This window comes from Girardinichthys multiradiatus, chromosome 6 (assembly GCF_021462225.1).
Source record: "Girardinichthys multiradiatus isolate DD_20200921_A chromosome 6, DD_fGirMul_XY1, whole genome shotgun sequence".
NCBI lineage: Eukaryota > Metazoa > Chordata > Actinopteri > Cyprinodontiformes > Goodeidae > Girardinichthys > Girardinichthys multiradiatus.
Window position 1 is genome coordinate 22149101 of NC_061799.1, and position 26754 is coordinate 22175854.

Genomic DNA, 26754 nt, shown 5'->3' on the forward strand with positions numbered 1-26754 from the left:
GTTTAAAGTTGGAAGATGTGGTAGCCATTGAAACCTTCCCTTAGACAAATGTTCTTCTAGTATAAGACCTTGTGTTTGGTGATGCAGGTCACGACAGAATCCTAGGCCTGGAAAAGTTTTCAGGCAAGAGAAACAGCGGCAGCTGGCCGACAGGACTTCACCAGAGCCACCATGAGGATGATATCATGATGATACTGCAAAATCAATTTGACAAAATCTGCAACTTGTGCTGTTTTTCCAAGATAAATGTCAGTCAGTCATTTTCTACCGCTTATTCCATAGTGGGTCGCAGAGGAGCTGGTGCCTATCTCCACCAGTCTATGGGCGAGATGCAGGGTACACCCTGGACAGGTCACCACTCCATCACAGGGCAACACACAAACAACCATGCACACACTCATTCATACACCTAAGGGCAATTTAGAGTTACCAATTAACCTAACAGGCATGTCTTTGGACTGTGGGAGGAAGCCGGAGTACCCGGTGAGAACCAACACATGCACGGGGAGAACATGCAAACTCCATGCAGAAAGACCCCTGGCTGGGAATTGAACCCAGGACCTTCTTGCTGCAAGGCAACAGTGCTACCAACTGCACCACCGTGCAGCCCCAAGACAAATGTTTCTGAAAAAACATGGATGACAAAGGATTAGGAGATGCCTGTATTAAGAAACTTGTTCAAATGCTTCTTAAAAAAAAGAACTAAAGAGGCTTAAGAGAAATATAAGAAATATAAAAATAAGCTAATATTGATTTTAAGAAGACATAAAAAAGGGTACTAGCAATTTACTAAGTAAAAACAGAAACAACATGAAGGCTCAACGGGGAAGAATAAACAGTGTGATAAAAAATTATATAGAAAAAGTCTTTCAAATTATTTTATTAAACACAACTTTGAAATTTCAGATAAAAAGAAAATAGTAGATAATTTCAATCTTTTTTTTTTTAGATGTAGGCACAAATCTTTCAGCAAATGTCCCTTAAAAATGTTATTTACAAAAGTATTAATAAAAATGTTAACAGCATTTTTCTTTAGAAAACAGAAAGAAGAAGAAATATCTGCTGATAAAATGATCAACTGACCATTTAGATATGGACATCAGGTCAGTGAAACCTATCATTCACACACTGATCTAGATGCCAGTCTAAGAAAAAAGGTGCTGCTATACTTCCCCCAAGTGGTGAGTGCCATGAGTTCATTGCATAGATCCATTATTTAAAAACAATGGCTAAACCTAAACGAGGTCACTTGCAAACAAGCTTGAAGATTGGTTATACAACTGTAACATCTTTTAACTATTATAATAATCACATTGGCTTGTTGAACAATGAGATATTGTTTTTTTTAATTCTTTTTTTTTCTGAAAGGAATGCAAAGCCATCAATCCGGTCTGTCATTACTCTACAATAAACACTAATATTTCAGTAAAATATTACAGTGTTTTGATAGTGTTTATATCTGGATTTGACAAATTATTGTTTGTTTATGGAATTTTAGCTCCATGGACATTGGAAATCTAATGTAAACCAGATAAATTTAAACTGACAAGTTTTATTTGCAAGTGAGGGAACTGACCATTCTCCCTCTCCGCAAGTACAAATTTGTGACTCACTGGGGACATGAAAGTTAAACAAATTATGAAAATAAATTTGTAAACATTTTCTGCTAGTGTTAGTGGCAGAGTAGTGGAAACATAAAATATGGCCATAGCATATTTAAAGCTCTAATAGTCTGTGATGGAAATGAGATCGATTAAAACTGTAATTGGTTTGTGGTTTTCTTTGAGGACATTTCCAGGCCTGGCTGCCCTGACTATGTTTGTGGCAGGGTATAACGACTCCCCACCTCTGTGTCGCCTGCATTATTGTACCAGCAGAGATGCTGCAGTTTGAGATAGCAGACCACAAAGATCTCTTGAGAAAGGGACAGAACCAAGGGAACACGAGTGTAAAACCCCACTGTGTACACTTAAAAAACTGGCATAAACTGAGACTGATTTTGTCATAAAGAGAGCACTTATTTAATCTAGCGCCAGACAAATAACATTTTCAAGACATCTTTTATTTATCCCAAAAAATATTTATCTATCTGTCTACATTTTACTTTTTAAATTCAATCTTTTTCTTTTTTGTCATTTTTCATTATATCTAAGTTATTTAGATTTTCTGGGCACACCTCAACCAGAACTCCATGGAGAGTTTGGAGAGGATCCATCTTTTTCTAGAAGATGGATTGATCGAAGGGCAGACGGATGGATGGACGACCAGACGGATGGACGGGGGAGGGATGGATGGATGGGAAGGAGGAATGCATGAAAAGATGAATGGACGCATTGTTTACTGCTTGGGCAATACAGAACCTGCACTACTGTTAACTATAGCTGCAAGTCTGAATCAAGATATTCTCTGCGCTTCTTTATGCTAAATTTATGAGTTATTTAACATTTTTTTAAACACATACTGCAGTAACAAAAGATTGCCACTAAGTGGCAATACAGGTCAACATAAAATCAGCTTAAAGAAAGAAAGAAAGAAAGAAAGAAAGAATCTTTCCTCAAGCTACATGCCTACATGCCAAGAAGGGCATGGATAACTGAGGTAAGATGTCTGGGGGGATGCAGAGGGACAGTTGGTGTTTGGAAGGCAGACAAGGGCAGGCAGGGGCAGAGCCAGCAGAGTAAACTATGCTCGAGAGCACAGCCGGGTGGAGTGGCCTGTGATCCTCTGGTGTGGTGCGACCACCTGTTTGCCTGTCTGTCTATGTTTAACTGGTCAGAATAACATGGGCTAAAGCTTAGGGTTGACATTTTTATTGTAAACTAGCAAAATGTTGTCAAAACGGGTTGACCGTTTTGAGGTGAGAGCAGTATATTTTAGTTCATGTTTTAATTTTGCAATCAAATTACAATTCTGTGTGTTCAGAGGAACATTTTACAGAATCAGAATCAGAAAAGCTTTATTGCCAAGTACGTTTTTGGACATACACGGAATTTGTTTTGGCATAGTCGGTGCAATACAATACAATACAGAGGATATAGGATCTGTTAGGGTGTTGAGTAAGGAAGCCAGAGTTCATGGTCTGCTGGTGCAAGTAGGTGGGGGCACATGGAAGTACTTCTTACACTCGTGCTCTACCATGAACACATGCCCACAAATTCTCAAGACACACCAGCCCCAAAGCACACTTATCATGCCTAAGAGCAATCTCTTTACATACGCATAACCACAGATGGTCCCGTGATGCTCAATAAGATGGACATTTGAGAGCATATTGTAGATAGATAGATTAGGAGTCTGCTTTAATTGCAGCTACCCAACACCAGAATTACATATATTGGAATATGAAAATGTTGAGAAGGAAGTGACTATATTGCAGGTGTAAAAAAGGAGGGCAAAGATTGGGGATATGTTATCTAAATGAAGTCAAACAGATGTTAGCATTGACAAACACATGAACAAATGGCCTTCTTGGTGGAAATCCCAGCCATACCTATCATGTTTGCCATGAACAGGCATATCTGTCAATCAAGCACAGGTTGGAAACTGTACACATCATCATAAAGCAGCCACTGAGACGAATCTGAGAAGTCCAGGTTAAGCCAATTGGTCCTATGCCAATTCAGTAATTTATTACAGTATCCTGTTTATAAAGGTTTTGGAATTATTCAATAATATCAATTTCTTTCACATGAGTAACATTTCACAGACAAACCATCAGTAATAAAGATGAAGGCTGATAATATTTTGTCTTGGTTTTCACATTTAAGTATTTTATGTTACTCCTTAACTTGGTCTGTCCAAATTTACCATGAACTCTAGCAACATAAGAGTTAGACTCATTTAAAGATCACAACCAGTGGTGTATTTCTTTCTTTCATAAATGTATACTGACAATAAAAAAACAGCGAAATAATAAAGAATGGACATCTACTGCAGGATTTCACAAAATAATATGATTCTATTAGCACACCAAAGGAAAAAAATCTGCTGTGCATTTTTAAGGCAATGAGAGCACAAGGATTTTGCTCACCAGTAGCTGCTAGTTAAACATCATGGTGGGCAAGCAACTTTGTACAGGTTTCAACATGTACTCTGAGGGATTTTAATTACATAGAAGTTCCAACAAGTTCAACAGTAGGTGTTCAAAATGGTTAGTTTTTCCAGTTTGAATTTTTCTACCTGATTAGTTTTTGTGCATATTCACTAATAAGTAAATGGTGTTTTCGTCTGTCCTTTACCTAAATAACACCTCTCTTTTTGATCGTTTAATAATATAAATATTTCCTACTTTTACCCTCTGGTGTTGGCAGAAATGATGGTGATGGTACAGGCACTGCAGGTGGATGAACAGCAGGGCTTACAGGCAAAATTGGGCTCATCACTAGTATGCCTGGTGATAAATTTTAGGGAGTAATGCAGCAGTTCTGCAGTAAATATTGTTGAGATTTTAAAATCATCTTAATAGAATGTATCAACCGGACCATATGGTTTTGTAAAAGCTGGCTTGAAATAATCACCAGTGATAATGAAATCTGCCTCTTCACAAATTTGTTCTTGAATTGAATTTTCCTGAAATACACTTCAAATGTTTTACAACTGTAATGAATACAAGTAAAAGTAAAAAGCTTTGACGGATGAATTTCATTAAAAGATCCCTTTAAAGAAGAAAAATATAAATGGACATACACAAAAGAGCTCAAATTTCATTAATGAAAACACAGCATTTATAATTAGAATATTTAATTAGACTATTAAAAAACAATTTAATCCAGAAATGTGGACTTAATGAATCTGTTTAATACCTGCTTAAACACTGTTTCAAAAGGTACTTTTAATCTAAACACATTTTACTTTAATTTGCTGTACTTGTAAAAGCATGCTTCTGCATTGGTAGATTTTACCTTACTTTAAGAACAATTTACAACAAGATAAAATGTCCTGAAATGTTTAAGAGGTGAGGAACTGTATCTGAAGTAAGTTTAACTGATTTTAAGGAAAAGTCTGGCTAGTAGCTTTAAATCAACAGCAAAAATGTATCCTTTCGTTTACATGAATCTTGCAATAAATCAGTAAAGTAATCTGCGTATTAATCACACACTCATCAATTACTTTGATACATCCATCACTAGATGCATCATAGTAGTCTCATAAACCTACTTTCATGTTCCTTTTTCATCTCATCAACATTTTAGATAGAGAAATCTATTCTCTTGCTATGTCTGTACGTTGTGTTATTTGCAGACGGTGGAATGGATTTTTGCTTGATAAATAAACCACTTATTGAGTTAAGATGATTGCGTGGCTAAACTGTTTAGACCGGGGCCTTAAACATGGGCCAAAAAGTAAGCCTTAGCAGAAATTAATGGAGGTGCTTCTCTTCGGCAATATGCCAATACCACACCCACAGAGCATAGTAATATCTGACAGCCATGTTTGAACCAAATCCATTTAAATTATAGGGCAATAACTCAGCCACAATAAGACATAACTGAGTGGAATGATGGAAATATATATCTCACAACCTAAAGACGGCATAGGCTGCTAGAACTTAGAAGTGTTTAGTGTGAAACCTTGATTTGGATTACCACTGTTTAAGAAACAAGAACTCTTGCTTATTGTAGAACATGTGCTGTTAAGTTGTGCATGAGTGTTCTGTATCATTATTGTATTCCTGTGTGTTTGACTGCAGGTCTCATATACACGAACGATTGAAAATTAGGTTTCCCTTCGCTTTGCACCTCTTCCTCCATAGAGGCAACATTCCCAGCACCATTCAGGGGGGCTTCAGTAAGCAAGGCATGATACCCAAACCCACCCAGAATTCAAAGAGCTTTTTCCCTGAGGTTTCAAGTTACCAAATCCACAAGTTTAACACATACCATAGAAACACACACACACTCGCACACACACACACACTCGCACACACACACGTCTGCCTACACAGTAGCATACTGTACTTTTGTTATTTAGATAGAGTTGGGTTGTTGGCTTTCCTTCTACCCTCCCATGCCTGTTGTTCATTTTCATTTTAAAACTCACATTCTTTCTCCTGTGAGTTGTGAAAAACTTGGACATGAACTCAAAACCTCAGGTTGACCCAAACCAACCGCCTGTTAAGATTCTCACTTTATTGATACATACCACACGCTGAAAGTTTAACCTTATATACACATTTACTCTAAAACCATACAAGATATTTGGCCAGAGCTCACCTCATATTCCAAGCTATATGTAAACATGGCATCTCTCAATATTCAGTAGCATTTCTGTCAAAAAACTGTTAATTCACATTCACAATGTCAGTTTGTTCACTGTATCCATCAGAAAAGGGAATAGAGGCCAAGTCAGAAATCTACAGTTTTTACAGTGTGTGCCATAATGAATGATTCTTTACCAGACCTCTATAGAACAGGGATGCCTCCAGTAAGTTACCAAAAGTGTGCCAAGATGGGGGCCATTGATAATCTTGGGGTACAACACAAAAACACAAACAGCCTTTAGGAGGTTTTATCTAGCTGTTTGGGTTGATAAAACCTCTTAAAGGCTGTTTGTTGATGTACCCCAAATAGCCTTTAGGAGGCTGTTTGGGGTAACAGCAGGGGTGAAAGTAGCTTTAAATTCTTGCTGGTAATTAGGGGCGGAGCTAGAGGGGGGGCTGGGGAGGCACTGGGGGCATATATGCATGTATATATATATATATATATATATATATATATATATTGTTAAAGAGCTGCCATGTATTAAGCAATGATAAACCATTTTCTGATGCATAAGGTTTCATCTTCAGTTTCCCTTATTGTTCTCTGCATTGTGGTCAAGTTTTGATTTCATTTAAATAAAACATTTGACACTTTGGTTATTTTTGCGTTATTTAAAAGTCTGTAGATGGTAAGTGATTTATTGTTCGTCCTGTCCTAATGCAAGGGGTGTTTTTTTATGTCCCAGTCCATTAAATCGAACGCACCAATCTCCTTGGCAACCGTTCTGTTTTGGGGGTAAGCGCACATGCGCTCTCCTGTAGTGTATGTGAAATCTCTGGTCATAAGCGGTTTTTTCGAGCTGAACTGTGTTGTTGTAATTCAGCAAAATAACATGAAACACAACTAGCTACTCTTCCTTTGCTTTTAACTGGGGTATTTAGCAGCGAGCAGACAGACATTAAACGTAGCGGTGCTCGTTTTAAAGGCTGGCCGTTCACAAAAACCTCGAGCTCCGAGGGGAGAGAAGGAAAGCAAGAGCACTGAGACTCCAGCATAGCAGAACAGTTCAGAAACAATTTGGAATGAGGGGAAAAAAGCTATATTTATATTTTAGACTGGCTTTTGATAGCGGATCTGATGTTCTTTGTGTGCTCGTGAATTTTTGCAGCTGTAACTGGTTCTGGATGACGGCTTCATAGCAGACAGCCGTTCCTCCGTCTTCCCGGTACTGCGTACCGGCGCAGAATCTTTTACTGGTACGCAGTACCGGACCGTACTGGCTCACTTTCACCTCTGGGTAACAGTGAACAGAAATGTTTGGGAGGCTCACACACACCACTCAAACATACACAGAGAACAATGATATAAGACTACCATTGGCTGGCCACCAGGCAATAAAGCCACAAAGACAGAGAACCCTCTTCCTCCTGCCACAATCATACATAATTTTCAAATAGACTTCAAATATGCTTTCCTTGTATGATTGAGACTTTCATTCTTCATCCTGTTCTCAATCGCTTTACTTTCCAGCATCAACTTCCACTTTGATATATTTCCAGTGGGCAGGGATTGGTTAGTCCAGTCTACCTTGTCCAATATACACTGCTCTTATAAAGCATGCCAGTCTATTAAGGCATTTTAATTATATGAGCTTAACCCACTCCACTGTCTAGGCACACAACATTACAGGAGAAGCTGGAAACCCTTTGTTTGCATAGAAGAGATGATGAGAGCAAAGCAAGCTGGAAGGCAACCTCACAAAAATGTGTACAAAGGCGTAAACACAGGGAGACTGAAACACTCATTACTGAGAGAAATGTGACAAGTACCACATTTGTAGTATCATATTACAGTGTCACAAGGAGTGCATAATTGGGCATGTTGCACATTACCTACAATAGGCATCTTTTGCAGTCATTTTAAAAATATTTTTAAATGTCATAAATCCAAAGTCACAGTGCAAACATGTTAGCATTGAAAATAAATAAATCAAAAACTGAAATGTAATCACTGCTGGTTTCCCTTTTCTTCACACACACACACACACACACACACACACACACACTCTCTTGTTTTGCTATATGTAGTGAGGACCATGTGTTGACTCCCATTGACTTCCATTGATTTTCAGTCATTTTCAACCCTTTCTATGCCCTAGCCCTGACAATAACCCTAAACCTAACTATTACCAGTGCATGCCTAACCCTAACCTTCACCTAAAGTCAATTCACACTTTAGTCCTAAACCTAACCATTAGCAAAATAGGTCGTGAGGACCAGCAAAATGTCCTCACTTTGGTACAGACGGTCCTCAATCTGATGGTGAAATCGGGAAAATGGTTCTCACTGTGATGCCAAGACAGGAACACACACACACACACACTCTTGTTTTGCTATATGTAGTGAGGACCATGTGTTGACTCCCATTGACTTCCATTGGTTTTCAGTCATTTTCAACCCTTTCTATGCCCTAACCCTGACAATAACCCTAAACCTAACCATTACCAGTGCATGCCTAACCCTAACCTTAACCTAAACTCAATTCACATCTTGGTCCTAAACCTAACCGTTAGCAAAATAGGTCGTGAGGACCAGCAAAATGTCCTCACTTTGGTACAAACGGTCCTCAATTAGATGGTGAAATCGGGAAAATGGTTCTCACTGTGATGCAGACAGGAACACACACAAACATACACACACACACACACACACACACAGTTCAAAAGATTCACAGCAATGGAGGGTCAAACTGAGGTCCTAAACCCTAATTTAGGGTTATGGGAAAGGAACAGTCCACTAAGTCAAGGGGAAATTCAGAGAAGAATAGACAAAAACACGGACTAAAGAGGTTAATCATAAAATTAAACACAGTAGGGTTGACTTTAGTCCTTAAAATTTGATATATGATGTCATCTGCTCCTTGTCCCAATTCAATCTGGTCTTTTTCCTTTTTCAATTACCTCACAGATGTTTAATGTTTTCAAAACGCAACAAAAACCCTCGTAAGGCTTTAAGCTGTAAATGTCTTTTTTCCCTACATATACAAATTAATTTACTGTCGTCTCAACCTATGCTATTCAATTTAGCCAATTCTCTTACATTTTTTAACTAAGCTCCTCGAGACCCAGGAGACGGACAGAAAAGAAGGGGGAAACAAAACTTATGACTTGACAGTACTAAAAGGAGTGGAGTATGAGGGTTGAAGGCTTTGCCCAGTGCACCGCTCTTTCTGTTTCTCTTCACAATGAGCAGAATAGATTCCAGATGTCAAAATGATAAACAAATGGTTTGTCATAACCTTATAAAAATGCAAGGCATTCAGAAGCATTCACATTGCTGTATTGTCTGTGGACCATCTCTTTGACTTAATCACAAAACCTTGGAATCAGCCCCAAAGAGGAGTGCTGAGTTATTAGTTTCTTCATTCTTTCTGAAGAACACACACATATGTTCAACACACCAGCCTGTGCAGAGCAATCTTAGAATAATTTAGCATTCTATGAGGTTAAAGTGTCAAATTTCTTTAAAATCAGGCTCACATTATAAGAAGAAAAGAAAAATTGTAAAATATGTATTTGCTAATTTGTGGAGAATCTTTGCAATGAATGTGTCCTCCTCCAGAGATCAAAAATATCCACAGGAATATAATTTACTGTATTCTGCTTTCTTGATTTCCACCACTTAAGGTGGCAGGTTGTTGCAGTAACTATGTTACAGTTGTTCTAATTTATTCTTTTTTTTAAACTTTTGAAACTGAGACATTGCTTTTTTGGGGGATTATTTTTGCAGTTTTGAAAGCAAACAAGCTGAAATGTTTTTCTTAACATTTCGACAGTTGTTATGATGAAGAAAACATAGCACAAGCATTGCTATTTTTGTTTTTCTTTACAATCGGAAACAGTTGGACATCTTAAAAGCTCAAATAATGTCTTAACTATGATCCCATATCACAGATGAATTGAAAAGGAAGCATTGTGAATGCTGAACAAAAACAAAGACAGAACAGAAAAGGAGGAAGTTTAAAGCATTCCATCAATCATAACAGGGAACCCCCAGATCTCTGGCAAATAAAATAGATTAACTTCAAGCGCTAAAAAGGACCCAGTCAGAGTATTGGTAATGCATTATAACGTGCTTCACTAAAATGTAGCTTGAGGATCACATACCCCACGACAATGTCACTCTGCCCGACTTTCTAACTATATGAGCAGAAAGAGATTTGAAGAGTAGCAAAAGCAAAAGACGTGGATTATTAGTTCTTGTCAACAACACATGGTCCATGACATGCTACTGTGAAATACCATCTCCGCAGCCCATATTTAACATTTAGCTGTAGGTTTATGTTTGGCAATCGTATATATTCAACCATCCAGTCTTGACGACATTAGATGTCATGTCATCAGTTTAGCTGGCGCCAAGTTGAAAACAAACACCTAAACACATTTGTGGCAAGATCAGGATATTTTAACCATGCCTCCTCTCTCCTATATATTTAACATTTCAAAAGCTTATCAGCTGCTCTACCATAGAAAACAAAACACTGGATTTTTTAATGCAAATGTCAAGAATGCATACATCTCCAAAGCAAGACATCCTATTGAAAAGAGGACCTCCTATTGGACAGCACCTTCATCACCAGAATAGTGAGATACAAAACATCAATTACCATTGTTCTAAGGGAACTGCTCAATAAGAAAAAGAAGAGCCTTCAGCTAGGATGATAAATTTATTTATTTCATAGAGGAGTAAAACAAGCCATTTAAAGTAGAGATTAGAGACAGTAGGGAGTGTTAAAGTAAGATTTTCAAATCTGTAGGGGATGTGTGTCGTCAGGCTAGGGATTGCGGCTTTTGATGCAGATATGGGGGCCGGGGTAGTAATCAGTTAATTTCTGATTAGATTTCTGTTACACCTTGGACTTCTTATCTGTTTCCCTGCTCATCTATGCTAATATGCCTCCCTCCTTCACTTGACTTGTATTCTCCCTGCCACAGCTGCTCCACATTTTATGTGACAAGTTCTCCTGGTCCATTGGTCAATTATCCACCCTGCCGCTGTATTTAAACTCTATTTTCATTGTTCACTATCCCATCCATCCGTCGTCTTCCGCTTATCCGGGTTTGGGTCGCGGGGTCAGCAGCCTAAGCAGAGCGACCCAGACTTCCCTCTCCCTAGCCACTTGGGCCAGCTCGTCCGGGGGAATCCCAAGGTGTTCCCGGGCCAGCTGAGAAACATAGTCCCTCCAGCGTGTCCTGGGTCTTCCTCTGGGCCTCGTCCTGGTGGGACGTGCCCAGAACACCTGACCAGGGAGGCGTCCAGGAGGCATCCTAACCAGATTCCCACCTCAACTGGCTCCTCTCCACATGGAAGAGGCTGCAGCTCTACTCTGAGTCCCTCCCCTATGACCGAGCTTCTCACCCTATCTCTAAGGGAGAGCCCAGACACCCTGCGGAGGAAACTCATTTCAGCCGCTTGTATCTGTGATCTCATTCTTTCGGTCATGACCCAAACCTCATGACCATAGATGAGGGTAAGAACATAGATCGACCGCTAAATTGAGAGCTTCACTTTTTGACTCAGCTCTCTCTTCACCACGACAAACAGGTACAGCGCCTGCATCACTGCTGATGCAGGACCAATCCGTCTATCGATCTCCTGCTCCATTTTTCACTCATTCGTGAACAAGACCCCAAGATACTTGAACTCCTCCACTTGAGGCAGGACCTCCCCCCCGACCCAGAGAAGCCACTCTACCCTTTTCCGGATCAAGACAATGGCCTCGGACTTGGAGGCACAGATTCTCATCTTGGCCGCTTCACACTAGGCTGCAAACTGCTCCAGTGAGAGCTGTAGATCACGAGCTGAAGAAACCAATAGGACCACATCATCCGCAAAAAGCAGAGACACAATATTACGGCCACCAAAATTGATCCCCTAAACACCTTGGCTGCGCCTAGAAATTCTGTCCATAAAAGTTATGAACACAATTGGTGACAAAGGGCAACCTTGGCGTAGTCCAACTCTCACCGGAAACGAGTCTGACGTACTGCCGGCAATGCGGACCAAGCCCTGACACAGGTCATACAGGGACCTAACAGCCCGTATCGTAGGGCCTGGTACCCAATACTCCCGGAGTACCCCCCAAAAGATTCCCCGAGGGACACGGTCGAATGCCTTCGCCAAGTCCACACAGCACATGTAGATTGGTTGGGCGAACTCCCATGAACCCTCCAGGACCCTGCTGAGGGTGTAGAGCTGAATATTGTTCATTGTTCACTACTGGATTCTAATGTTTGCCTGCCCGTTCCATGCCCGTCTCATCACATATGACAGCTGGAAGGTGAACCTCCGTCCCAGTCTCAAACTATAGGCACTCTGACTGGTTTTGATCCCTGTACTTAGCACCATCGACTTGGACCAGTTTCCCGGGCCCTGCTGCCCAAAAAACATCCCCACAGCATGAGGCTGCCACCACCAGAACAAACATTTTAGGGGCTTTATAGCAAAGAAGGTGGACACTTATGAACATACCATTTTTCAGTGTTTTCACCAATTCAGATTATTTTGTGCAGATCCATCACATAGAATAAGATAAAAACATTTAAATTACAGGTTGGAATGTAACAAAATAGGGAAAAAACCATACTATTGCAAGGCACTATATATTGAATTGCTTACTTCTGAACCTTCCTGTGCTCTTTTTGAAACTGATACCTCCTGCAACTGCCCATTCCAAACAAGCAGAGTGAACACTAAGTGAGTAAGCTTAAACCCCATTATTAAGATGACATATAAAAGCTTTAAGGTGAATATGTGCCGCCCCCTTCTGTCGAGTAGGCTCTCCCGACACAGGAAGGGGGGGGCACAGCTTCAACGCAGACACAGCGGATCTGGGAAAACCAAGCGATGTCAATAAGACATTTATTTAAAACTTTGGAGAAAGTGTGATTGTTGGATCCCGTCACCAGAAAAGTGTGAGTGTTAAAACACCTACATCCCCCCGTGTGACACCCATAACAGCAAGGGGGGAGATGGAAGTTGGAAATGCTATCTTGCAACTTCAACACACCGACTGTCATCTGGACAAAGCAGGGCAGCACTGTGAGGATTATGTTTATGTTTTTACCCTTTTGTAAAGCACTCTGGTCAACGTTGTTGTCCTAAATGTACTATATAAATAAACCTAACATTGACATGGTGCTTCGAAAAGGCTAGCATTGATCAAAGATTTCATTAAACAAAGTACAACTGAAAAGACATAATGTATTATATACCACGGAGTTAAAATAAGGCACTTACTCATAGAACGTGACCATTTTGATCCTTATTTTCCAGAAAACATGCCCCACAAAAGTCACACCTATGAGGGTTTAAATGCTGAGAGATGTGAGCAGATGTCAATATGCCCTTTACAGCTGTTTGCTCCCTGTTTGCCACTCTGTCATCAAATGTTGAACAAAGAGAAGAATGGGATTTCAACCACAAAAGACTTTCATGTGCTTTGAAGTTTTAAATTGTGTGTCTGTCTGCGGATATGTGCTCCTCATCTGAACCCCTTATGAATAACCTCCCAGCTGTTCACAAGCTTATGGATCCCATGTGGATTGATACTGTATATGACTCTACATCTCTTGTTTAGGGAAAACCCTATACGTCTTTGTAGGCTTTGTGAGTGCATCCTGTGTGAAATAGACTTACACCTTTGCATCTCTGTTTTGGGTCTGCTTTGGCTGGTGTTATTTGTTTTTTTCTTTTGCTGCATTAAACTCTTTCTAACATGGTTAGTTTTACTTAACATCTTTGCTTATTTTAGTCGTATTGCAGTTCTGACACAACTTTCCAAAGCATGGTGCATGCAATGGCAAAGTTATGGCAGTGATGTCCGAGTCTTTCCCATGCAGACTCATAGGAGGGCCTTTGTTCCCCCTCCATGCTTTGGGGGTCCCCACAGCGGGGCTGTGCCCTACTCAACTGACTCCACAATGGGTCTTTATGCTGCCAATGCCCCCCTCCTCACTTTTACTCCAACGTGCTTGCCTCATCAGGGGCACCCTGACGCACAGGGGGCACCACAACACCAAAATGACAACTCTTTTATCATGGTCTGCTCTGTCCTCCCTTCTCTGTAATGAATGCCTACAGATTCAGCAACAGGGAAAGAGAGTAACTCAATGGGCAAAGCTAGTGAGAGTTGCCAAATGTCTCAGTGGGGCACTGTTTTCTCATTCAACCTAGAAACACTTGATACCACAAGCAATGACCTGGCAGTCAGCAGGGAGTGTGTGATAACACACTGTTACAGCCCTGTAGTACAGTTAATGAAAAAGCAACACACTTGTGAGTAAATGACACAAACTCAGTTACGTACAGAGTGAATAAATCGACAACTGGTTATTCATACAAAGGTGGACGCTTTTGTACAGTTGTTTCGAAATGAATGTATGCAGCCCACTCGCTTTCCCCCCCCTCCACATGTTTCTAATCACAAATCTCCAACACAGATCAACTGTCTTTTTTAATGGTGTACTAAAATCCTGGCACATGCCCAGTTAACTGGTACTAAGTTCATCGGAGTACTTTGCAAAACTATTCATACTTCTTGAACTTTTCAATATTTTGTCATGCTACAACCACAATACATATGGCATGCATGTGTATTTAGCCCCACAGAGTTAATTTCAAGAGCTTCCTTTCACTGGAAGTGCAGTTGCAAGCCTTTTTTGCTTATTCTTTCTTGCAAAATAGTTTAAGTTCACTCAGATTGAATGGAGAGCATCTACTGTATAAGCCTCAATTTTCTACTTTTGCAACTCTCACTATGATTTAGGTCTAGGCTTTGACTGGACCCTCCTAACACATTAATCTCCTTTGACCTAAATCCTTACTCTGTAGGTCTGGCTGTATGTTTAGGGTTTTGCTCCTGCTGGAAGAATTACCGCTGCCCATGTCTTAAACTGGTTTTCTCCCCATTTGCACTGTATTTAGCTTCACCTATCTTCACCTAAAGCATGCCACACTTTTTGGATTTGTATTTGTAAAAAAAGCGAACATTTATAAATTTTCTTCGTTATGTCAAAAGGTTCGAGGGGTATGAATACTTTTGAAAGATCCTGGATTTCTCAACAGGAAATATATTAAGGAGGCAGAGAACTGGGTCATAGTGAAAATTACAATATTTTGAAATCAGCCACTGAACACAATAAAAACCAAAATCCAGTACATCTGTTCCTGAGCACAGTGTCTCATCAAGTAAAGCAAGGCCAAATCCCTTATGTTGAACAAGGGCAAAATGATCTGTCACACACACAAAGGGAAAATAAATCCAAAATATATTTTTTATTCTTCTGTTCAAGTAAGTAGTGGCGGGGCCATAGAGCTAAAGTTACTATAGTTGTTAAAATGGGAGAGTATGACCTCAACATAGCTGTGGAGTTAGCTACAAGAGTGTTTAAGAAACTGATCCAGAATTTAGAATCAATTACAGATTTGAGTTGGCTTAGTAATTGGCTTAATTTTCTTCATACGCTGAATGAGAGGCAGAAGAACCACACACTGAGCAAGCTCTCTGGTCTCTTAAAGATGTGTCCAAATCCATCAGCAGGAAAACAGTTCCAAGGCTATATCTATAAATCACCACAAAATAAAAATCTCAGCAGAAACAATTCAATCACTGACACAAACACAAAGACAAGAGCATTATGACTTTTTGCCCTGCCAGCATGCAGTCAATAATAACTTCCTTATTTTCACTGTGATTAAGAGCAGCCAGCCACACTGACTCTCAGCCTGACGGTTTTAGAAATATCCTTTATTGTCCCACAGTGGGGAAATTCAGGTGTGTCAGCAGAAACGTAAAAGGCAAGTGGAAGCATGCAGATACTCACAAATGTAAAAAAAAAAAAAACTATAAAAAATAATAACTTTACAACATAAAAAAAAAAGAAATACTGTACAAATAGAAATGGCATACTCAGATTAAATTAAATGTGCAACTGAGTAGGGTGATTTAAAAATTTACGAAAAGCACATTTGTAATTGTGCATGAAAAAACTGGTTTTCTCATGCACAATTACAATTTACAAAAAATGGAAAATTTTGCAAATAACAGCAGGGATGTAAACATTCATTGACACTTTGGAGTTCACTGTTTAAAACCTTTTTTTTTTAAATCAAGACATTTAAAATATATATTTGTTAAAGCAGGTGATTAAGCATTTAACTACTAAGAAATGATAAGTTAACACAAGTCATGATTTGTGGATTTAAACAACTAGAATTAAATTAAGAATTATGTGTCTTTGTCACTAAAGAAAAATGGTAATTGAACATTGTAATGTGAACATTGGAGAGACTAGAAAATCTTCTCTTACCTTTCTACAACACCATCACCACCCCAGCAGGTGGAGTCGTCCACTACATACTCTCCTTCACAGAGCATCTCTGGCACTGTTATAAAGAAGGGCTTATATCGCTGCAGTAACCTTAAGAAATCCCTGATGGAAAAATAGAAAAATTCAATAAAAAGGTTCATATTTTCATTATTATTATTATTATTATTATGCATTTTAAGATTTAAAGCTATTTAAATTAAGAGTCCTCAGCATGATTATGACGTAAGTAATCTCAATATCTGTTATTAGGCTCTGGAATATTTGAAGTAAGAACAAACACTAGTTTAATATTCTTTTGACATTCTTTTAATATTCTTGTGATACATACACATGATGATATTGACAGTGGCACAAATAACAGCCAATAAATGTGACCGCATCAGCACATTTCTTTTGTTGCACTGTGAGGTGAAGTGCTTGCTTCACCAGATCTGCCAACACATGTTATCAATGTAGACACTTTTGCAAAACAAAGCAACCCTTTTTGACCTGATGCAGACTGTCTAAACCCACAAGGAGAAACAGAAATGACAGGTGCTGATACAGCCAATGGATTTTAAATTCCTTGAATTCTCTCTTTTGTTGAGTTTCCAACAATAATTTCAATCTGTTTTAGAGAGAGTAGGTCACATCTGCGAAGTGCATAAAATAGTTTGATGGTGTTCATATTTTTTACTAATGAAAAGTGCTTTTGTTTTTATTCCCCACTACTCTGACACCTCTAAATAAAATCTACCGCAACCACTTGCCTTCAGAGGTCACATAATTAATACATTTGAGGTTTGTTAGAAAACATTAGTGAACAAACAGCATCACAAAGACCCATGAACACACCAGTCAGGTCAGGGATAAGGTTTTGAAGAAGTTTAAAGTAGGGTAAGGTTATAAAGTAATAACGCAAAGTTTGACCATCTCAAGGATCACTATACAATTAATCATCTGAACATGGAAAGAGTATGGCATAGTCAGAACAACTTGAAAGCTTTGAAAGGAGAGCATTATTTAAAGAAGAGGCTCATGGTAACTCTAAACACACATGAGCATCAGAGATCCACAGGTTTGATCGGAAAATGTGTTGACAGGGCAACCATTTCTTGTGCACTCCACAAATCTGGTCATTACAGAAGTGTGGCAAGAAAAATCGCTGAAAGAAAGTATTGGACACAGCAAGCACGTGGAAGAGGGTGGTTTAGTTAGATAAAACCAAAACCTTGTCTTCTATTAGCCTTCTCTTCTTCTATTGCAATAATACTGTGTATATAAACATTTCTCTTAATTTTTTTTTTTTTCCCACCAAATGTATATATTTATATTTAAAATCTCTTTACATTAAGAGCAAAGTGGATGTGAACTTAAATTCTCAAATTCATTGTTTTTGTGCACAAACAGGGCCAATAAAGCTGATCGGTAATCAAATTCTGAAATTGCACTTTTAAGGTACATACAAAATGCTGTGTGTGACGGAAAACTTAAACTGCAAATCACCTCCAAAATACTATCCTCACAGTGAAACATGGTGGTGGCAGCATCATGTTGTGGGAATTATATTTTTTAATAATGGGAAAATTGAGATATTACAGGGCAATCCTAGAAAGAAAGCCCTTGTTTGAGGCTGCAAAAGACTTGAGACTGGGGTGAAGGTTTGCTTCCAGCAGAAAAGTTACCATTGATATGAGTCAAATGATGTTTACGTATTAAAATAGCCAACTCAAAGTACAACCATAAATCCAATTGAAAACCTGTACAAGACCTCAAAACTGATGGTCAAAGCTTGGGATACTATTGTACAACCTCACCAGGCTCTAAATGTCTCTACAATATTGTCCTTGACATGTCTGGTGTTTCTTGGGCTTCATAAGGTTTGTTTTTAAAGATTTATATTAAGAAAAAAAATTTAAGTTTATTCAGGGGTATCAGACGGTACTGAAAACAAATGCATGCAACACTTTCCAGATTGTTAAGGATATTGTATCACAAAAAAGAAATCCAAGAAAATACATGGATGTTTGTATTTATAATGTAACCTAACATGAAAACGATGATGGTGTATGGACACTTAAATAGTCATAGTCACAAGTATCTCCACGATACTGGATGAAATAAACTTGGAAAAACAATTGCCTTGCGTTCATGCTTACCAAGAGAGCGTTCTCAGATTAGGTTTATTGTTCTTGGAGGGTTTCAGAGGGAATGGGCTGGGAATGATGGGGGTTGATGTCCGAGGGAAGGTTGTTGCAAGCAGGAGGATGCAGGGTGAAAAGGGAGCATGGAGAGATAAAAAAAAATATATATATATATTCACATGACACGAAGTGTGGGGAAGATGAATAAAGGACACTTAATTGACCACTGTAGAAAGTGATTATTCATGCACATGCCGAGACTAACCAATCTCCCACTTAATTAAAATTATGGTCACTAAATACAATCAAACTGATATATACACGTGTGCAAACAGTTAAAACAAATAAAGAAATGCTGAACATCATGATTCACTTTCTCCCTACAAAAATTGCTATACTCTGTAAGCTTTCATATTTTCCAACCACTATTCTTCCTTTGCTGTACTGGTTGCTGCTGTGGCTTTGAAGTGTTCAGGGCTCACACGAGCTCTGGTCAGCTCTGGCAACAGGCGGATGAACTGGATTGGTTTGCTATGAATGGCGATGGCAGTGCCATGCCAGCCGTGACAGCTAGGCTTGGCATCAGTGCAGTGATTCACGGACTGTGACAGGGTCAAGCAGTCAACTGTGCTTTAGTTCATCTGAGTGTGCTTTCCAATACGGTGCTGGCTGGTGTGCAGAATTGGCGGTATGACTGTCTGGGTAAACAGGAAATTGTGTGGTCTGTCAAGATTAATCTTACCAAGGCTCCGCCTGCCCACCAGCTGTTGTGGGCACAGGATGGTTGCCCTGGGGACCAGATGGGGAGCTTGGGTTGTGCTGGATAGAAGCTACTTTGTCTTTGTGTGTGTTTGAATCCAACTAAACATTTGAAAGCTGTGTAAAGATATTGAAGTTGTAATAGCTTTGGATATATAATAATAATAATAATCATCATCTTTATTGGTCATTGCACATGTACATTACAACGAAATTTGTCCTCTGCATTTAACCCATCCCCTATAGGGAGCAGTGGGCTGCCATTGTGCGGCACCCGGGGAGCATTCTGGGGCTAAGGGTCTTGCTCAGGGACCCTGAGTGGCAATCTGTGGGAAATGAACCTGGCCCCTCTGGAACGCAAACCTCCTGTTCTAACCACTAGGCCACCACTCCCCCCGCTAACCAACCTCTTAATCTATGTCAGTACAGCTACTATATGCAAAAAGTAGGTAGTTATAAATCTTTATTAAGTTTATGGTTCATATTAATTCAAAGCTTAACCTACCTTTTTAAGTGGGCAAACTTGTCCAGCCACTCCTCTGGTAAAAGTTGGGAGGAGGGGGCGGATGCAGATGGAGGAGGTGAAGTTGAGGTTGTGGTAGAGGTTGTGAACTCTGGGCTTGTAGGCCGCATGCCTGGAGGTTCCCCCGTAGGCAGGCCACACACCTTGTCCACCTGTGGAGAGAGCAGAGCAAACACACACCTGCTAAGCAAGGACAACATATGAAAGTGTGGGTGAAGCTACAGGGTGGCCTGCAACCCTATCACTGACACCTTCACATTTGAAAGTGTTAAAGGTAAATGAAATCTTTTCTGATAGAGAATGACAACATTTTGGTTGTCAGATAAATGACTAACATAGATGCAAAGGTAGATGTAAAGGCGGAGATGTGATGAAATAAAACAGTATAATGAGTGAGTTACTGCCTGGAGGACTGACAATAAATATAGAACATTCCACTACATCATCGAGGTGAGCGCACATGTGCACATTTGGCAATGGTAGCAAGGATCTCTTGTGAGCTATTAAACCCTGCAGCAGAGACGAGGTGAAAGCAGGATCTTGGAAGTAAAAGGACAAAAATCAATGCCGTCTCATTGGCTTAAGAGCCTTGAGGCAATGCAGTTAAGTGATCCTCAATTAGCCAGAGAGACAGATTGTGATGGCTTTTTGTGCTTGACTGAATAGATTCTTAAAGTGATCAGTGCCTTCACTGCTTTATTTACAAGGATGAATCATTCTACCATGTAACAGCATCCAACTGGACTTAGTAATACTTTACAGGGTAATGTTATTTTAACTTCTGGTTTTCAGTTCATGATGTTACGGTTAAAAGCACTAGTTATGATTCCAGTCAATTTTATCAGTTGTGATAAATACAATCTTAGCAAAACGTTAGACACACCTCAGCTTTTGTTAGAATAATTAGATCACAAAAAGTGATTTAGTTCATTTACTTTGACTACAGACTTTATCCAAAGTAAAAAAAAAAAAAATGTACATTTTATCTGTAAGATATGTAAATGTTTTATGTAATTTGATGTCTTTAGCACACAATAAGGCCAGGTACTAATATAATATCTATTTAATGCAAAGGAGTCACAACACCTTTACATGACCCAGAGCATACAAAAATCCTGACTACACTTCCCCCCAGTTGGTGGCAGTATTGCATCTTTCACTCAGCTTAGCAGTCCTTTTAAAACTCAGAAGAAAAAGTATTAAAGCAGCGTACCATCTTTAACCCTTTGCATGTTAATTCATGTAGCACAGCACTAATTTCCATTAAATCTAAGTTCGCCTCCACAGGCACAAGTTGTAAAGCACTTGGAAGCTACTTTTTAAAAAAATGTGGTTTTGGTACAGATTAAGAGGGTGTCAACCAAAATCTTACTTCTTAGGGTAGAAAAAAAAAGTGTTTTACCATTTTAAAAAACAAGGACTGTAGAGATACAAGGCAATAACAGAAGGTAAAAAAAGAGCAGGAAGCAGCAGCATGCACATTCTTAAGGAAAACAAATAAAAGCAGCAATCAGCAGATGCACTCTGACTGACAGGAAATCAAGTGGTTTATTAAAATTACTACCATCTCATAATCTTATCCATAAGATTCTGATGCCTGTCCACACCTGTTTTATTTTTTGACAGATTTGCATGTATTGTTGTGTACATTTGTTTAAACATTTGTTGTTCACTTTTATAATGTCACAATTATAGTGTACTGTGCTGCCTCAGTCAGAAGGTTAAATTGCGTCTTTAAATATTCATTCATATAAGTATAGTCATGAGACAAAAAAAGTACACCCTCTGTCAGTTATAGTGTTTTACCTAATAAATGATCTGAGAAATTATTTACCAAGTTATAGAAGTGTTTAAATATAACCTCAAGTTTGCAAGAAAGCAAAGCAGTTTCTATCATGTCATTTTTTTCATTAAACAAAGATGAAGCCAAGCTGTGAAGAATGCTGTATCCTTTGTAACCCTAGATAAAGTTAAATACCACTAATTTATTGACCTAATACATTTAAGATGCATTTATAAAATTTTATTTTTTTTTTTTTTAAATTAACTTTCTTTAACGTTTTACTATCATATTAAATATGGTTACCACAATGTATTTCTTGACATATCTGGACATAATGTTAAGATCATACCTGCCGCCCATGGAACACAGATTGCAAAAATTTTTTACACAAAACAAAAACAAAGGACTGACCAAGCCAACATCTGTGTTAAACTGTAGGCATTAAAGAGTTTGAATTGTCAAAACAATATGTGAAAAATATGTGTTAAGAGCTTATTAATACTTGTCATATCCTCCTAAAAATGTACTTTCTTTGAATTTGCAGTTGATTGATCATTACAAAACAGCAACAGCATTTCATAGCAGAAGTCAGTGGCTTTGAAATTAGAGATCACCATAGCTACCTAAACCACAGAGAAGAACTTCACCGTAGCCTTTTGCTCCAAACCTTTTCCTAACTACATGCACAGTAAATCCACTCTTCAAGCAGATGCTAGGCACGAGGAAGGTTGTTTTACTGCATTAACCTTAAGTCCCTCTGGAACCATAAAACACACTCACATGTGGTAGAGCAGCCAACAGCCACACATGCAGACAGCCATACATGTAAACATAGAGCACATGCATATATATGTCATTGTCCCAGGAAGAAAAAAATAGATTACAGCAACTGTTTTGGCTAAGTGATGTGGAAAAACACTAAAGAAAATGTGCTTTGCACAAGCTTTTGGTTTCTTTTTTTTTTTTTTTTTTTTTACTACCTCATTTAAGCTAATAAAATGCTGTTTAAATAAAATATAGGTGCAATTATTTCCAAGCAGTTGGGGGGTAAAGGTTCAAGTAGTCAGCATTAATTAAACTATATTGGTAATTGAAAAACATTTATATATTATATCTATAAATGTAAAAACCAGTTCATTTCATCCTCTTGCTCAAACCTTCACATATAAAGTAAATATGTGTCTGCTTAGCAAATCTGGTTTGTCTTGCCTAAAGGTTAGGTTCATATGCTGTTCTTCATTTAGGAGGGAAACAGAATGTTTAAATCAAACACTGAGGATGCTTTAGATGACTTAAAGTCCAGTGACAGGATGTCAATGCTGTTGCACTTGGGAGGTCTAAAACATTATGCATGTGAAAGTGTGTGTGTGTTATTCAAGAAAGTTTCAAATTATTTAAGTAATAGTGTTTTGTAAGATAAATTCTTAGATTGTGAATTGTAAATTCAATTTGTAAATGTTTATCCAATTTTTTGGTATTACATTTTAGTCAATTAGTTTTGTGTCACTTAGACTTTTGTTCACCAAACAGAGGTGCGAAGGCAATCAAAACACTTAGAGGACAGTTCCCCTCCGCCTACCTTCAGGGGTGGCCTGGGACACTTTCATCTAAATTAGCTTAGCAGTCTGAACACATTCTATCTTCAGACTAGCTGAAGGACCACCAATTAACCTGATGTGACTTCCACCAAGAAACGGAGTTATTACCTTGAGTTTTATTGACACATTTTTAATCATTTATTTTAAATGATTACACAGTCTTCTGAGAACATATTCTAAAGATCAGATATTGTATAAATAAAACTTTGAATAATAAAAAAAGATAATAATCTTCTGGCATAACTCAGTTATAGTCCACTTTCCCACTAGAAAAAATGCTCAACTCAAATTTTCTATTTTATTTTAATTTTTTTTAAGATCAGATAGTTTTGCATTGTTGTTCACATTAAATTATGGGACCTCCATCAGAGTGTGATCAGTCTGCACCCCCAGTCCACATTCCCAGAAGAAGACGTAACATGACACGCAGTTTGCTGTGTTTACAGAAATAAATATCGATGCTGCTCATGTCAGTGAGTTTATATAACTTCTAAAGTTGTTTCGAAAACTGACAAAATTATGACAAGTTCCACGCACAGGGTCTATTGCAGTGTTAAATTCTAATGGTAAAACCTACATCCCCAAATAAGGGTGTGAGCATGCAATTATTAAATCAAGCAGCAGTCAGCATCTCCCATACTTAGTTCATCCATTGTTTACATTTGATCATACCTCCTCCACCGTAAAATAATGAGGCCGTCACATGCAATGACACTAAAGTTGAATGAAATGCAACATGACTGTTCACACTTAGAATGCTTTGAAAAACATTAGAAGAATGTGACCTGGGTCTGATTTAAAAACCTATATATGGGTCACAAATGGCCAAAAATTCAAATTTTCCTGTAGAGTCAATTTAGGATTTAATTAATCACGATGCTGTTTGGGTGTGTGAGTTTTCTCTATAATGTGAATTTTTTGGGGGATGATTGTACTTGTTGTGATCACTATATCATAAAAATATGTTATGCCAAATAAATAATCTCTCTATGGCAATAATAATAAGCAAGTCAAGAGTTTGCAACATATAGCTCAACAAAAAACATGCTTGTTGAAGTTTAGTTTTATCAGAATCAGCCATGATGCATGGTAAGGAAAGGTCTGAACCGAGCCTTACTGTACCAACTGTTAACTACCTTGACAATAAATTATCCTGGGGAAAATATGAAAGAAATGAACTTTGAGGCAAAAAATGTCTGTATAACATGTAAAAAGTAGATGTGGAAAATATAACAAGGTATTTAAGCTCCAGGTATTTAAAGAAAAAAGTCAAACTTGCTGGATAACATAAAAATAATAAAATAGTTAAATTAAATAAACAAACTACTGTTTCACTAAAGTGATTAAATATCAAATTATAAAATTGTATAAAATATAGAATAAAAATACAATGCCAAGATATATTTGTATGTACATTCACATATATATGTCTTCCTGTCACGTTTTTTACTCTTATTTCTGAATTTATCCTAAAAGTAGTAAAATGTGTTCCGTAAAAACAATTATAAGATGGTAATTCAAGGCTAGTCGTTCTATAAAGACGATTAATAAAGAATGTCACCTTTTCAAGAAATTGCTGTCAAGCTCCACTTAGACTCATTCAATTTCTCACCTCCCATTGCTATTCTAAAAAGGACAAAAACGTAAACATTCGAACACACAGAAGAGGTCATTCTTGGTTCTGTTTGCATTACACCATTATTTTTGCACACATACCTCACAGAAAAGGTTCAAAATCACAGGACCTCTAAACAGGCCAGAGGAGATTGGAGAAAATGTTTCATTTCAAAACAATGATAGCACAAATCCTTCTTTTGCCTAACTAAACAGCAAACCAAGTAAATAGAAGGCAAACTCATTGCAGGGAAAATAAACAATATCCTCTTAAGAATCCTCTTGAGGAAATGAGACATGTCCTTATAGGTTAGATCTGCTCACCATTTAATCTCAGGGGACAATCTCACAGGCTAAAATAATGACATGAGCTAAAACATAAATTGATTATCTTCTTAGCAGATGATGGGGTGGGAATGAAAATCTTATTTGGGAAAATCGTTCCACCATAAATTATGTTGGTGTGTGTGTGTGTGTGTGTGTGTGTTGTACCACCTGTTTGTCCTTGTTATGCCTCTGCAATTTCAACAATTTTGTAGAGCATTTCTTGTATGATTGCTTAAGGACGGAGACTGATGGTAGGGGAAGATTGATGGGATGTGCGCTATCCACGTGGTAGTGCTTAAGGGAATTGCAAGGCATGCGTTCAATGTGCATTTGAGCTGTCAAATAAAATCTAACTTTTCCTGCAGTCTGCAGCAGATACACAACAGATCGCACATTTGTTTATTAGGTGTAGGTTTTTAGTTTTGCAAAAAAGTTTATATGCATGAGTTGTACTAAAATCAAAGGTGTGCAGATAGGTGGGTGAGACAGTGTACCTCTATATCTGCTCTAAATGTGTGTTTGTGTGTGGGTGGTGTGCTTTATGCTCAAATATTCCTAAGGCAACAGAGTGCCAAAAAGAACACAGCAAGAGAATCAACTCCATCAGAGCCAAGCCCTGGTCCATCCTTTCTCCAAAGGAGTATTGGTTTACAGATAGCAGCAGTGGTCTTTCTTTTCAGTTTATTTATCAAGGGATTACCCAGTAAAACCAAAGGAAATTTCTCAGCCACCTATCACCCCAAGCACTGTGGGATGGAGGTCCTTTGGGGCTTTTTCAGTCATAGAAGACCTTTATATTCTGCTTTAGAGTTTGAGTTAATTGTGCATACAGTTATAGACAATGAAAAATAATTAGAAATCTCAATAAATCTTAGCTTTATTACTGTATTTCAGTATTTTAAAATTAATTAGGTTGCAGAGGTTAAACTACATAAAGTCTTGAGATGAAGAGGTATGAACTAACCACAGGAGCACAGCAAAAACATTTTTGTGTAAATGCTCAAAACCTTTCAGAAGAGGAGTTTGGTACAAATGTACCAACAAGATCAAGCAAAGTGAGGCAGATTATTGCATGAGTAAATAGCATTTTATATATTTATTTGGCATTCACTTGGTTGCGGTTTCTAACTAAATAAAAAAAGAAAATTAAAATTAAAAAAAACACAGTCGTCAGTTAGAGGCATTAGAAAACAAGAGCTTAAACTTTCTATTCCAGATTTTTTTTTTGGCAAGACTGTTGTCTGTTACATTTTCCAACAAGAAACCCATGGCTTATACTTCTAGTTCATATGTGGAGCCATTACCACTGAGCACTATTATATCTGTGTAATTGTGCAAAACATTATTTCCACTCCTAATTGCAGGATGTTGAAGTTAAAAGTCCCATGAAGTAACTGTTTCCACATCTTTTTTATTGACGTTTTATTGACATTTCAC

The 26754-nt window shown here is 38.2% G+C and overlaps 1 protein-coding gene across 6 annotated transcripts in view; it reads right to left on the reverse strand.

Moving 5' to 3' along the window:
* The window catches only part of gpc5c (glypican 5c), a 151860-nt gene that overhangs the window by 65094 nt on the left and 60012 nt on the right, over positions 1–26754 (reverse strand). For 5 of the 6 annotated variants that reach the window (XM_047369090.1, XM_047369087.1, XM_047369088.1 and 2 more), the window contains exons 4-6: positions 19978–20147; positions 18729–18785; positions 16570–16692 (exon numbers count right to left, since the gene is read on the reverse strand). In XM_047369090.1, coding sequence (XP_047225046.1) covers positions 16570–16692; positions 18729–18785; positions 19978–20147 — 350 coding nt within the window. The remainder of the gene's footprint in view (positions 1–16569; positions 16693–18728; positions 18786–19977; positions 20148–26754) is intronic. The other variant, XM_047369089.1, reaches the window with a different exon arrangement.